The sequence below is a fragment of the Myodes glareolus genome, chromosome 19, assembly GCF_982192425.1.
Source record: "Myodes glareolus chromosome 19, mMyoGla1.1, whole genome shotgun sequence".
Classification (NCBI taxonomy): domain Eukaryota; kingdom Metazoa; phylum Chordata; class Mammalia; order Rodentia; family Cricetidae; genus Myodes; species Myodes glareolus.
In genome coordinates this window covers 2,568,920-2,583,903 of record NC_142044.1, presented here as the reverse complement: position 1 = coordinate 2,583,903, position 14,984 = coordinate 2,568,920, and the positions used below count along the sequence as shown (strand labels likewise).

The 14,984-nt window shown below is 38.6% G+C and overlaps 1 protein-coding gene across 4 annotated transcripts in view; it reads right to left on the bottom strand.

The window, feature by feature from the left end:
- Nucleotides 1–14,984, bottom strand: part of Vps13b (vacuolar protein sorting 13 homolog B) — a 513,205-nt gene that overhangs the window by 218,512 nt on the left and 279,709 nt on the right. For all 4 annotated transcript variants that reach the window (XM_085679117.2, XM_085679115.2, XM_085679119.2 and 1 more), the window contains exons 31-32: nucleotides 4,206–4,409; nucleotides 1,463–1,589 (exon numbers count right to left, since the gene is read on the bottom strand). In XM_085679117.2, coding sequence (XP_085535243.2) covers nucleotides 1,463–1,589; nucleotides 4,206–4,409 — 331 coding nt within the window. The remainder of the gene's footprint in view (nucleotides 1–1,462; nucleotides 1,590–4,205; nucleotides 4,410–14,984) is intronic.

The window sequence follows — 14,984 nt, the reverse complement described above, 5'->3', positions numbered from 1 at the left end:
TAGTTCTTTCCCTTTAAGCCTTTCCTTCCAGACCTGCTCCATGTTTTGGAGACTCCACCCACAACTACTCTCTCCTGTGAACACACAGCTGTAATCTTATTTGAATTCTGAAATTCAAATAATAGTAGCAGTCTACCCTCATCAGAGAAGCTTCTTCTTGAAGAAGAAGGTAATTAACATGGGGAGCCACAACGAGACACTGTATAGAGAGTGAAATACTTCAGAGATCTCAGCACCAAATGGGGTGTCTGTAGATCTCTCCCTACCTCAAGGCCAGGGATCTATAAGGAAGAGAAGGCAGGAAGATTGTAAAAGTCAGAAGTGGTGGACCTTCAATACAACAAGAGTGATATACATCTGATACAGAGCCTCAGACTTGCAAGACCTGCACAGGCTCAAACCAGACAAAATCCCAGGATGGAGAAGGGGAAGTAGACACAGTCTTGCCCTTAACCAAAAAGCTATTTTCAACTGCTACCTGTAGGGAAAGAGAAAAATCAGTGTTCTCCAATGAAGTGAGTATAACTGGGTATAGCATTCACAATCTAGGGCAAGCCCAATGCCCAGCCTAGGAATAGCTGGACAAAACGTAAAGGATTTCATGCTGTGTATGTGTGTGTGTGTGTATGCAAGCTTGTTTTGTTAATATTTTTTGTCTTTCTGGTGTTTTTTTTTAATTTGCTTCTTTTTTTGTTTTTGTTTTTGTGTTTGAGACAGGGATTCTCTCTGTAGCCCTGGCTGTCCTGGAACTCACTCTGTAGACCAAGCTGGCATCAAATTCAGATATCCACCTGCCTCTGCCTCCCAAGTTCTGGGATTAAAGGCATTGTGCAATCATATCCAGCCTCTTTATGTTTTTGATAGAAAGAGAAAGGTGGATGAGAGAGAAAGACAGACACTAACAGATAGAGAGACCAACGGACTGACTGAATTGGGGAGGATCTAGGATGAGGTGGGGGAGTGAAAAGAATATGATCAAATATATTGCATGAAAAAAATAAGTAAAAATTTAATTAATTAAAAAGAAACTGAACTAGAATATTACAAACCTCAAATGAGATTATGAAAAAATTAATTTTCAAAAAGTTAGAGAAGGAATCTAATGTTTCATTGTTTTAAACTATTATACAAAGCCCTTTTCACTTAACAATGGATTATAAGAGATGCACGATTACCTGAAAATGCTATGGCTCCTAACTCACTTAGTAGACCTGAAATGCTCCCTTAGTAAACACAAACAGAATTATTCCTTCAGCCCAGGTGGCCTCAGTTTCCTCACCTATAAAGCCCAGTTACTAGGAGCAGCCTGATAGGGTAGCAAGGGCAGTGATTAGTTTCGATGGTGATTGTAATTACTGATTAGCTAATTTGATGTAAGACAGGCTGAAGCAGTCACCTCACCACAACACAAACACAGTACTCCATTACTTAAACTAAACTCAAGTTGATATCTGGCTCTAACCTCTGTGTGCAGATTTTCTGGGGAGATTATTCTGGTGAAAATGATGGCAGGTGCTCCAGTGATTCGGACAGAAAAATCTGTCAGGATGGGGGTCAAAATCGCTCTCCTTTCTTGATGTCGCCGTATGCTAAAAAGATAAGACAAACGAATGCTAGTCAAAGAGGCTAAAAAGAAAATTATTTGTCATTTGATATTTTCAAGGATAACTTTGAGTCGCACCACCTTTTCGGGAGTGCCTATTTGGGTGTCATCTAGCCAGCCCTTCAGTTCTGCACGATCTTCAAACACTGCCAGAAAAGAATAGAGCCTCTGAGAAATGCAGGCACGCTCCAGCAACTTCATGTCAATGTCATGCTAGGCTTTCAGTGAACTGTGCTTCTCTTTGCAGTCCTACCTGCTCTACAAAGTTTCTCAGCTCTTTTGTTACCCTCAATGAGCTTACTATTTTTGTAATTTTTACTTGCTTGTTTTTTAATACACTGTATGTTCCATATGGCAATGGCCACATTTCCAGTCTCATTAGGTTCATCAGTATATTCTATTTCCCTCCTACCCCTCAACAAAGTCTCCCTATGCAGTTTTGGTTTGCTTGGAATTTCCCTTGTAAGACAAGCCTGGCCTTGAGCTAGCAGTGATCCTCTTGCCTCTGCCTCTCAAGTGCTCTCTTTTTGCTTTAAGCTTAAAGATCCATTTGAGTTTATGGAAAATAATACAGATATTAAAGACTTCTTTGTATATTCAATAGCTTTTGTATTTGAAACCTAATGCTTCCTCTAAACAAGCCAGTAAGAAGGAAGGATCTTTATCATTTTATCAGCCTGATGAGACACTGGGCACTTAATGGAAACAACTTCTAGACTCGGCCTGAAGTAAGTTGTCTCCATCATAGCTTCTGGCTTATTTTAATTCTACTTTATACCTTTGCACGTTTGATAAGTTATTTCTGGTTGGTACCCACAATAGCTAGTAATTCAAAGGAGGTATGGTTAACATGGAAGAAGACTAGGAAATATCAGAGGTTCCAAGAGACTCTCTGCAGTTTTAATTTTCATCTTCTAAAATATCACTGTTTATATTTGACTAGAAACCACACCTCCAAATTTCCTTTAAAGTTAATTTAATATTTTCCATAAATACAACCTTATTATTCCCTTATGATAAAATGATAAAGTTGAAAGCAGAAAATTGGCATAAATTATACCTCATGTGAAAATGCAGATAAAATGCAAGTCTTTCTATATCTAAGAAAAATGAGAATAGTCTAGAGAGCAGTAATGTCTTTTGTTAAATTTCCAGTGGGCAGAGCTTTATACAGCAATTGCCAAAAAAGCAAATTGGATCATCTGGTTCTGTGACATATAAGTATTGGATTTCAAGAAAGTCAATTTTAAAGAATTAAGAGATCTGGTGAGTAGAGAGCAGCAGGAAGAAGCATTGAAATCTGTGACTTTGGAGGAAAGGTTTAGCTCCTGAGAGACACCATAATTACAGCCTAATAGCTCAGATTCCATGAAATGACCGACGTGAGAAACACGAAACATGATGTGCTCCGAGGGGAGCGCCAACACAGGCACATTAGAAAGACGGTAAATGGAAAAGATGGCAGCAAACCAAGAGCGAGCATCAACTGCAGCAGCGTGGTAAAGAAAAGGTCCTTGTTCCCATCATTTGTTTTGTTCTCACTTGGGTGATGAATTAAATCAGTGACACTAACTAGAAAAACCCTATTACCACAGCAGGAAAAAGGAGATCTCATCAAATCAACAGTCATTTTCTGTTTCAAAGTAAGAGTGCTTCCTCTGTGCTGTCACTGATAAACACTTGAAGTGAAGATAAGCTTTTAAAAAGTAATTAAAAAAATGTTAAAAATCAATTATTTTCAAAGCTGAATCTCAGGAGGGAAAAGAAACATTGAAGGAGCAGCTGTTACCAAAAACTGTTATTATCTTGCCAGGTAATATATGTAGTGTTGAAAACTAAAAGTAATTAAAATCCAAAGCATCAGCAGAGGTTAGTGGCAGACTTGGGGTCAAGACAACAGACTGAGATTGTGAGCTGCTTTAGATCTGGGCCCCTAAGGCTGAGGAAGTATCAGTCCATCTTAAAGGGAAAAACAAGAATGGCCTAGCTCAGCAAGAAAATACCTGAGGTGGGATTCTCCACTCTGTATGCTGTGAATACCATTGGCTAATAAAGAAACTATCTTGGCCTGTGATAGGGCAAAAGAGTAGAGTTAGGAGGGGAAAACTAAACTGAATGCTGGGAGAAAGAAGGCAGAGTCAGAGAGAAACCATGTAGCCCCCACTGGAGACAGACGCCGGAACTTTAACTGGTGAGCCACAGCCTCGTGGTGATAATGGAGATGGGTTAATTTAAGATATGAGTTAGCCAGAAATACACTTAAGCTATTAGCCAAACAGTATTGCAAATAATATGGTTTTTGTGTGATTATTTCGGGGCTGAGCAGCCGGGAACAAACAAGCAGCCTCCTAGAACACATACCGAAAGTGACAGAATTCCCTAGAAAATTTAAGATAATAGGATTACTTTCTTTATGTTTGCCTGGTTTATATTATCTATGAAACCCAGGAATAATCCTTCTAAGGTATTATAAGAACAACAAACACAAACTAGTTATAGTTGCAAAATGGATTTCATGTTTGGAATAAAAAGCAGAAACAATATAAAAACATTTATGTTGGGTATGTTAAGGTTAGAAAAGTGGAGGCCAGTCCTTCCCTACCTGCTGGCCATATTCCACTCCAGGGCTGGGTTCTGAGAGTTCCTTTCACTCTCTGTTAGCGGTCCTCCTGGGCCACTCCCTTTCTCTGGTTTGAGTTGATCCCACTGGGCAGTACCAATATTGATGGACTGCAGGTCTATTTGGTACTGTCTATCTTCAATTTCTGATCCAGGATCTCGAAGAATTCCTAAGTTCAAGGCTCTCCTGAGAAGGCAATGACAAAAAGCAAACACATATCAAATAGTTATTTGTCTACTAATATAGTATCATAACCACATTTGTCCTAAATTGATAATCAAGATGAATGATCATATTAGTAAATGATATGTAGGCTAATCATAGGTATGACAAAGTATTAGCAACTTACCATACACTGTTTTCTACAGGTGTAATATTTTTACTTATCCAGCATGATGGCTGTCTTACCGTTTTCATAGCACTTTTCCTAAGCACTTCTACACATGATTTTAATGTTGTGATTCAAATTCTGCTATGATCAGTTTTTAAAAACAGCTCAGAGTTGCTGGAAAACAGTCAAGCTGAAAAGCTAGTATGTGACAAACCCCCAAGTCCTTCCCAGGGTCAATCAGACAACTTCCCAAGAACTACGTTGCCTTGTTAGGCAAGGTAATGACCAGTATTTGGAGACGAGACACTCATATATTATGCAAAACTTACAATTTCAAGGTGCCTGTTCCAGGGAGACAGACAGAGCTGTCAGATGGAGGAAAATCAAAGATACATTTTCCTGAACTGGACTCAACTTTAGAGAATCTCCCGGATGAGGGTCCAACAAAGAAGGACACAAAGCGACACAAATGCTAACTCTCACATGCTGCTCACATAGCAGCAACAGAAGATAGAAACATGGCCCCCACTTCAAAACTATGGGGCTAGCCCATCAGAAATACATGCATCCTCAATATGTGGCAGAGAGTAATAATTTTAAACTCATGCAAAACTACAATAAGAATAGAATCACTTAAATCACTTAAATTTAAATAAGATTTAAATCACTTAAATCACAACAAAGTGATGGCAGAACACTGAACACAATCCAAAGAAAGGAAGGCCACTTGTAGATAAAATGGGGTTTGCCTACGCAGATAGCTCATTGAGTTTCAGAATGGGAGGATGTACACACCGTAGTAGAGAGCTCAGAGGAGGGTGGATCCCTTGCTTATGGTCTGCTGTGGACCCCATATCTGAGTTCCTTAATAACACCAGAAAAGAAAACATTACAACTGCTCCTCCTTAGGGTTCTGGATCAATCAAAAGTTTCAAATACTTGTAGCCAAGGGAAGAGAGCCAGGATATTCTGGTTTAATCCAAAGATTAGAACATTATACAACATTGTATCCTCCTCCAAAACTTAATTCAACAGGGCTTGTCAATCAACTGACCAGCCCACACCCCAGGAAATCTGACTCACCTAAAGATAATGGTAAGGAGATGAGAGATCCTTCTCAGAAGCCCCACCCTCACTATGGCACCATGGCTGCTTAAAGCACCTCCCTCTTGGCAGCACTTCTAAGTCTGCCCACATTCTGAGTTCAGAACAGTGTAATTTTCCTTTTCTTCTGGATACTGCTTGAAAGCCTAAGCATGCTTTCCAGGACACTCTGGGATCCTCACTATTTATCGGAATCCATGACTTCTGTCGTGTACAATCTTGGCACTCTCCACTGCTAAACATGGTGGCTTCCTCTGCCCTCAACTCAGAAGGCATGGATTTTCCTTCATCTTTGTCGTCTCTCCCCATCCCGCCACTGCTGGGATTGACAGCTTGTCTGTCTTGTTTTTCTTCCAAACTCTCATAGCTCCCTTCTTCCAAATTCTCATAGTTCATCTCTACATTCTTTTATTAATGAGCCTAAGATACAAGAAAGTAAACTTGATTTTCCTAGTAATAGTTAACAATCAGAATAAATGTAGATGATTCATACACTCTACAGAAAAACATAAGCACTACCAAGCTTAACAAACTGTAGTTATAGTCGTACCCAAGAGACACGGCTCAAGTTTTAACAATAGGGTGATTAAAAGTCAGCGAATGGAAAAACAGATACTAGACAAAAATCTTGTCCACAAGAGCCTGTTAGAAGTAGTTAGTTATTAGAGTCCATAGTTTGAGCTCTACTTCAGTAGTTATACTTTAGTGTAAAACTTCAACCTTTTTCAGTAATAAAATAAGGAAACAGAAAAATTTAAAAATCAAATTACTACATTTGATGACATATTTATGGATAATAGAATCTGAAATTGGAAAACATGTTTCTCACGTGCACAGTAACATTTCTAAGAACTGATTCCCACCTACCATTAAGTTCCCCTCAACACATTTCAACCAATTAATATCACACAGACTGTATTCTGTGAGTACAATAAAATTACCTTCAATGCTTATTAAAGAGAAGCTGCAAGATGTTTATGTTTAGAAATTTAAAAGACATTTCTAAGTTAGTTACTCCTTGGTCAAAAAATTAAGAAAGAAACAACTTCAATCTTAGGCACAAAAAGGCAGATACAGAAGAGGTAGCACTTGAGGAGAATGCACTGATTAACACACACATATATGTGTTGTTGAGAAAGAGAGGCTCAGAACAAACAAGCTACACATAAAAACACAGAACAAATAGGAAAAAGTGGAATAAGAAATGATCAACAATGCCAAACAAAAGGTGAACTACTAACAAGAGGGAAAAATAAAAGAATAAAAGAGTAAATAATATATTTGCAATAAAAAGAAAACAGCTATGACACTGGACAGCAGCAGTGAGCAGACAATGGGTAGAAGCCAAGGAGGGCTGCACAACCAGGATCTCCCAACTTAGGCAGGAAAACAAAAAACAAACAAACAAACCCCAAAACTCTCTCCTGGTCACCACTCAATACTCTCCTGGAAGGTATTCTCATTCTTTTCATAGAGCATTATAACACTCATCCTCTCATTTCTTCCACTAAATATGACATCAGTTTACCTTGTACCAGTTCTTTCTGTGCGAGTGAAAAATGACCCGTTTCAATATCTGGACAACACAACCACTACTGATGAGTGTAGCAAGTGGAAGAACAGCGAAGTCCAATATCATCTCTAGTCACTACATCGTCTTATCAAAATAGTACTTCCACAAGTGAATAAAGTTACATTTGCCCCTGAATAAATAGTTACTGGCCACAGTGTCTCAAATTTTGTGGTAGTCCCTTGCTGCTGGCACGATTCCTGCCATGATCCAACCCCCCCACATCTAGTGGGGATTTAAAAGCAATTAAGCGAACAGAAGATTGAGCACAGAACACAGCTGGAAACACACAAGGACCACCAAACAGACTGGAAGCCCAGGAAAAAAAGATAGGAAGTACTTAGGTCCAAAGTTCCAAAGATCCCATCTCATACAAGTGAAGAATTATCTCTCACAGGGGAAACAAGACCCAAAGGTGGGGCGACAGCAGATCTAGCAAACATAAGAAGGTTCTGAAAAGCTACTGTGGCGAATAGGCAGGAAAGATGGAAGGTCACAGGCAAAGAGGAGCATCAAGTACCAAATGAGCTCCACCCACTTATTTGGTAAAATTTAAAGGATCTAAAGAAGCTGTGAGAATGAAGATGCATGCACTAAAAGGAGGGCTTACTTTACAAAGTGGTCATTTTACTTTTGTCTAACAATACAGAAATGATGGAAAGGCAAACATGTAAAGGGAGTTATTTCCCAGGACCTCCGGACAGCTCCCAAATAACTATACAGAGACTTAATATTAATTATAAATGCTCTCAGCTGATCGCTTAGGCTGGTTACTAACTAGTTCTTACAGCTTAAATTCACCCGTGTTTCCTGTCTATTCTCTACCACTTGGTGGTAACTTTTTTCAACAGTCTGTTCATCTTGCCCCCACCCCCACCCCAGGCGACTCCACTCTCTTTTTGTTTGCAAGTCCTGCTTAACCTTTTCCTGTCTAGCTGCTGTCCACTCACAATTTATTAACCAATGAGAGTAACACATATTCACAGTGTACAGAAAGATTGTTCCACAGCACACAGCTATCCAGAGAAATCCTCGGTTTCTGGTTAATTAAGATTACTGAGAACATATAAATACACACATGTCCATCTATGCAGAGGTTGTTACATCATAAAATCTTTAGTAGGTGTGAAGAGAAAAAAAATCATCCTATTTTAACTCTTCTCAGACTCAGCATAAATTGCTAAATAGAAATGAGATAACTAGAAATTAACACAAAGAGACATAGCCAGATAAAATATACAGTAGAATTTGGAAAATCAAAATCAAACAATAAACAAACCAACAACACAACAGAGAAAACAATGGTCCTTAATATTTTCAAACCACATTTTTATTATCCTAAAACCACTATAATAGCATGCTGGTTAGCATAATAAATCTCTTACTCTGAAGGCTAAGAAAACATTATGAAAAATTTAGATCAATTAAAATTATGTGTATCTTTGCAAAACAGTTTATTCAATAATTTTTTAGCACCTAAGATATTAAAATCAGGGCACATAAATGTATTTCCAATTTACTTTCTCAAGAAAAATTTCATGTTTATATTAGAAACTACAGAAGTACAACACTTAATATGAAGATTATATTTTAAGGAACCAGTTAATATAAAAACTGAGTTTGGTTTGATTTTTCTGTAATAAATTTAATATAGATGTTTTTTCAGATTTATAGAATACAAGTCCAATTCTTCCCTATTATATTATCTTAATAACTTATTTTCAATTCTTTACAAAGGAAATACACTACTAGCAAGGACTAGAATACTTAAAAGTCACAACACCCTTTTTAAGAATGATGCAAATATCTTACAACAGAAAGCCTCATAGTATTGTTTCCTTTCCCAATTAAATATTTTCTAGGCACATTCACTATCGAAAATAGAAATCAAATCTTCTTGTCTCAAAAGCATATGGCTTAAAAACATTCTATGAACTTTGCTCTGTCCTTATTGCTGCTTTTGAATGCGAGCGATCAAATCAGGAAAGAGGGAGAAGCACAATTCTCATAACTTCCTTCCCCCAACACAGAAGGCTGCTGTACTGGCTCCCACGTAGGAGTTATAATTGTAATTGCTTTGGCCCTTCCGAAACCCTCCGCCCAGACCATCTGAACCATTCAGCAGGTGGTGGAGGAGGATAAACTCAAGTCTGCAATAGTTGGTCAATAATGTAATCATAAGGAACCAAAGATGACTGTAAGTGCCTAACAGGAAACATAGCTTTAATGTTTTCCTTTTTAAATTGATTTAGTCTGGGGCAGGCCTTTTGCATGTTTACACAAGGAGCAGCTCATGTTGAACCATTTACTGCTCATTGCTGAATAGGCATATCTTGGGAATTCAATGTAAAGTAGCAAAATTCATTCACTTATAGTTCAATTGAGATCTACAAAATGCTAACAAGCCAGAAAATAGGAATGTAAAACCAAGTACAACTTTTGTGTATTGAATAAATGAAATGTCTACATGTTTATCACCAATTCTGCACAAATGACAGCAATCTGGAAAGTAAATACAGGAGATAAAATGGCTGACTCTCAGATGAAAACCAACGTGGTTCTCAGATGAGTGACTCAGGGCAGGACGCTCTTTGGCTGCAGAAGAACCACTGAGAAGCATGGAGGAAATGCTGGATGCCCCATGGACAGTCTGATTCAGCAGGGCACAGCCGGGCTTCAGGAACACTGCTCCCCCTTCCTCCTCCCCTTCCCTACAGTATGCATTTAAAATCATTACAGAGTTCTTAATTAAGGAGTCTTTAAAAAATTTGCTATAAGTTAACTTCTAACTAGCTTCTATATTGAGAAAAAATCTACTGGGGACATTTATAACGTTAAATTACAACTGAGCTGACTAGACCATGAGGAGTCCAGGGGGTCTAAATTGCAATCAAACAAAGATAATTCCTTTCCTATCTTAACATATTCACTTCACTAACATGCTTCTCTGAATAATCTAAGTTTTGTTTTCTTTAATTAGATAGTTTCATTCCATTAGAATTCTACTATCAAACTCTAATGTGTCTGGAAGAAAAAACACATAATTACATAAAAATGACGGTGAAAATAAAACGATAGCATCTTGCTGCTGTCTTCAAGTGCTCCTATGAGATCACCATCCACAGGGTTCACACAGACCACGATGCTGATACTTTAGGTAAGACGTTTCCGAAACAGCTTAGTCCAAAGCTACACCTTGACTATAAATTCAATCAATTGTCACCTATGTTCTATATAAAACACTATTAGAAACAAAGCTTCAAGATATAATATGCTATTGAAATGAGCTGTGTTATATAGTTGGTGAAAAACTGTAAGACATCAAGCTGAATAAGAAAAGCAGTATCACCAAAGCTACAGTTACAACTGATTTAAACTAAAACACCTTGGAAGGAAAAACACGTAAGATTTGGCAAGCAATAATCCAACTACCTTAAAAGTAAAATTGTGTTAATTTATAATACATGGGCATTTTTGAGCCCACAAACACCACAAAATTGTTTCTGAAGAACAGAAATCACAGGTTAAGATTCTCTATACACACATTGGTCATAAGCTATTCTTTTATTAAGGAAAAAATTAATGATGTAATAAGAGAGATGCAGAGAAGAGAAAAAGTATTTTTTTTCTTAACATCATCATCTCATCTCCAGCCCTAGTAGGATCGTAATCATTTTTAGGATTACTTCAGTCTTAGCTCAAAGAAACACGTGTGAATTATTGGGCTATAACAGGTGGAGCACAACTGGTCGAGCTGAGGCTGTTGAAGGCTCGTTGTCATGTGGATGGGTAAGCCCGGAGCATTAAAACTCAGGTTCACATTAATGATACAAGATCAGTATGGAAAGTGCATACTAGGTGTCTTGGGTTGTGGTAGTAGGCTGTGCAGACTTAAGTTGCAGTTTGAATGCATTTTTATAGTATCATGACAACACAACTACCAACTTCAGATGGTATAAGGTTTATATGATTTAATTCATAAGAAACAAGCATACTATATTTATCATTACTTGCTGAATACTAATTTGGAATATAATCATCATCATTTAATAGTTGAATATTTTTAAATAATTGTTTAACCTGACCATATTTATCTTTATGTATATTACAAATAAAATATCAATAAATACATAATCATCATAAAATCACCTTAATCGGGTCTACCCAAAAATTTGAAAGAGTTATAAATTACCAGTTGTACCCTTACCAGCCTGCGGTCATTTTCCACCACAGAGACACATTAGAGATACAGTTCAGATCCTATTACTGAATAACTACACATCTGCATCTCATTTTATGTGAATAAATGGCATACACATCATTCTTGATGGCTGCACAGAACTTCCCTTTGTGGCTAGCCCTGAGGTTGCCAAGAGCAGGAGAGCAACACTCACCTGGGCAGCTCAATAGAGCCAACCCATTTGGCAAAGATGTGGGAGAGGGAGCCCCGAAGTTGTGAGCATGGACGAGCTGAGCTGTTCCCATTACTTATCTGTCATGTGGCAGCATGGGTGGGGGAGAGTCCTCCCCATCCCCTGCCCACTAATGCCTGAGGTAGGTGAGAGAGGTAGCAATGAGGCCATAAGGGCAAGAGAGCTGTCTGCCTTTCATTAGCTGCAGCACTCAGGAGAGTGGCCCCTATTCCACACCTGGGCAACAGAGTAGAGCTGGCCCTGAAGGTGTAGGTGTAGAACTGACCCTGGGGACAGAAAAGCAGAGGCACTGGCTCTGCCCCTTGGCCATCACTTCAAGGGGTGAACTAGCCAAGGCAATGCAGGAGAGCTCACCCTGGTGGTGAGGAAGGGGGAAGGATGGCAGGCTGATCAACCCTGCAACTACCCAGGCCCAGCACTAGGGTTGACTTGGCCCACCCAAACATGCACTGCATCTATAATCTGCTGGAGCAGGTGAAGGGACCCATCCTGAAGACCGAAAGTTGCCAGATCTCCATAATACACGGCAACAGCACAATAACCAAGAGGAGCCCCAGAGAGAGCCCAGCATCTATAGTGTGGCAGAAACCAGAGGCCTCGAACCAGACCAATGACTCTGCAATGAACACTTGCAAGAAAACATATATGGATAAAGGGGTTTGCTGTGAGACTCACTCTACAGCTTCCATGATGAGATTGGTTTTTTCATCTCTCTTTTTTCCTTTTCTTAAATGTTAATGGGGGGGGATTGCAAAGGCAAAGGGTGGATACAAAGGAATGGGGAAATGAATGGGATGGAGATGGACGGTGTGAAAGACTCAAAGAATAAAAACAAGAAAGTAAAAAACAGGAATTTCCCTTTGTGGACATTATAATTAAATCACTGTCTACAATTAAGCAATAGTATTGCTTAAGTCAGGTCAATTATATATAATCAATAATCTTTCCTATTTATGCCTCCAAATAACATATTCTAAATCCAACGCAACTCATCACTAAATGTTCTTAGTCTGTGGTCTGAAAATAAAGAAGCATATAATTGTCGCACTGTATTATTAAAGGCCTTACTACAGTGTAGCTACAAACGCACCCATATGTTCCTATGTCCACGCTTGACTTGCCACTGGTAGTGTGGTCTTGAGAGGCTGCAGGACGTCTGCTGGCTGGCCTGCAGAGAAGTCAACCCCGCACTCCTGCTACCACACCTGGAGCACTTCCCGACAGCCAGCTTTGCCTCCAGGTCGTCAAGATTTGAGCAAGCAGTTTCACAATTGTGCCATCAGAGCCCTGAGTTGCTCCTGCTGCCTTCCCAGCAATGATGGGCGTACAGACCTAAAACTGGGAAGTCCAAATAAATCTTCCTTTCCCGAAGTTGCTTTTTGTCAGGACTTTTGTAACAGCAATAAAAACAGTAATTCATATACACTAGGAAGCGAGATTTCATTTTCAACATTTATATTCTCAAACTGTGGGGAAAATGCTGATTTAAAAATCCTATCTGCAAGGTAAACTGAGGAGACCTAAAGATGTGTGAGTGTCTCTAGTAGAATAATAACTGGCAGTCTCAACACAGAACCATCTCTTTTGGCCATCAAGAAAATTACTCAATTATATAAAATATATTTTAATGAAAATGAGAGGTAGCTATTTAAAATAAAGATCCTTAATTACAATAATGCTGCTAGGTATAGTTATGGACCCTATACATTAAAGACGTTTGAACTTTAATAACCTGGACCACACCAGTGTCACAATTGGTAGCAGAGCACTGATCATCATATAAAAGCCACCAAACACATGCAAGGAATTACAGCCATCACACATCAAACACTCTGGCCTGGTTCTTCCTTCCTCTCATGCTCCTGGCAGGAAGTGGTCTACACAGCCTTCGAGGTGACCAGACACATTTAAAAGAAGCCCCTGTTACAACAGCTTCTGGATGCTGCGGCTTCCACCAGAAGGCAGAGCAGCTTCTGCCAGGACCACTGTGCTACAATTGCAGTCGGCAGCGCGGGAGCCACACCGAGGAGGTACTGTAGCTGCACAGCACCATTTTCCCTGCAGTGCCCTAGAGAACAGAATGAGTTACAAAAAACCGTGTTCTCATATTGAGTATTATGTAACAGGCAAATATATCCAAAATGAAAACAATGCAACCATTTTATTTTAGTTTGATATGAAGCTAAATGTCATAACATTTTAAACTGTATCATCTTATGAAACAGCTTGTCACCTGAACCTGAATTATATTTTTAGTACAAAAATAAACTTCATAAAATTTCTTTCTCACATAACTGTACTTGAACATGGACAGTGTACAAATGTTTCTGTTTTATCGTTAATTATTTTGTTTGTTTTAAAAAAAATCCTATACTTCTGAGGATGTATTTTTAAATAAAATAATTGAAATAAGACAAAATACAAATCTAGATAAAAGCAAAAATTTCCAGAAGAATGCCTGATATGGTACATATATAATTATATTCAATTACATATATTAAATTTTTCTTATTTCACAATTTAACTATTTTTTTTACAGCATAACTTCACACTTTACCAGAATGAATGAAATTTTAAGGGCTTATATCTTTTTGAACATTACAATGATGCCTCTTCTGCTATTAAAACAGAATAAATGATAATATAATTCTGTAATCTTATGTATTTGCTTATGTCTCCTGGATCTGGGGAAATTCTAAGTTCAGTGGTACTATACCTCAGTTTTATCAGGTGTTCGTTAAAACCACCTGAGAAGACCGAGGTTATGTCTCATTGAACACAAGCTTCATGGATTCTATTCAGAACGCAAAGTGACTGAAACTGTACTCAATGCAAAATGATGCTACCCCAGTGTCTTTGATGAGCTGATGGAGGACATGGATTTCTTTCACTGCGTGTCCCTGGAGGACAGGGGATCGGGTGAAAGGACACACACCCCAGAATCCAAGGCGCTGTGTCTGGCGGAGTCCTGTGCTCTCTGCTCACCGATGACGCACGGGGAGCTCTGCATGAACAGCGTCTGAGGATAAGTACCAAGTCGTACCGACGACTTGGTACTAGCATGGGAGTTTATGTTAGGATGATGCTCTAACTTTGCTCAAAATTATTGATTTATAGTTTTTGTTTGTGTTGCTTTGGTTCAAAATCTATGACAAGAAAATGTATAGGTGAGAAATATAAGCTGAAAAAAGTATTTACAAATTAAAAGCTGAAACTGACATTGAGTTTTAATTCAAAACTGAAATTGACACTTAGTGGGGTTTTTTTTTTTTTTGGTCCCCCCACTTCCAACATTTAGTTTTCTTAAAACTTATCAGTGATTA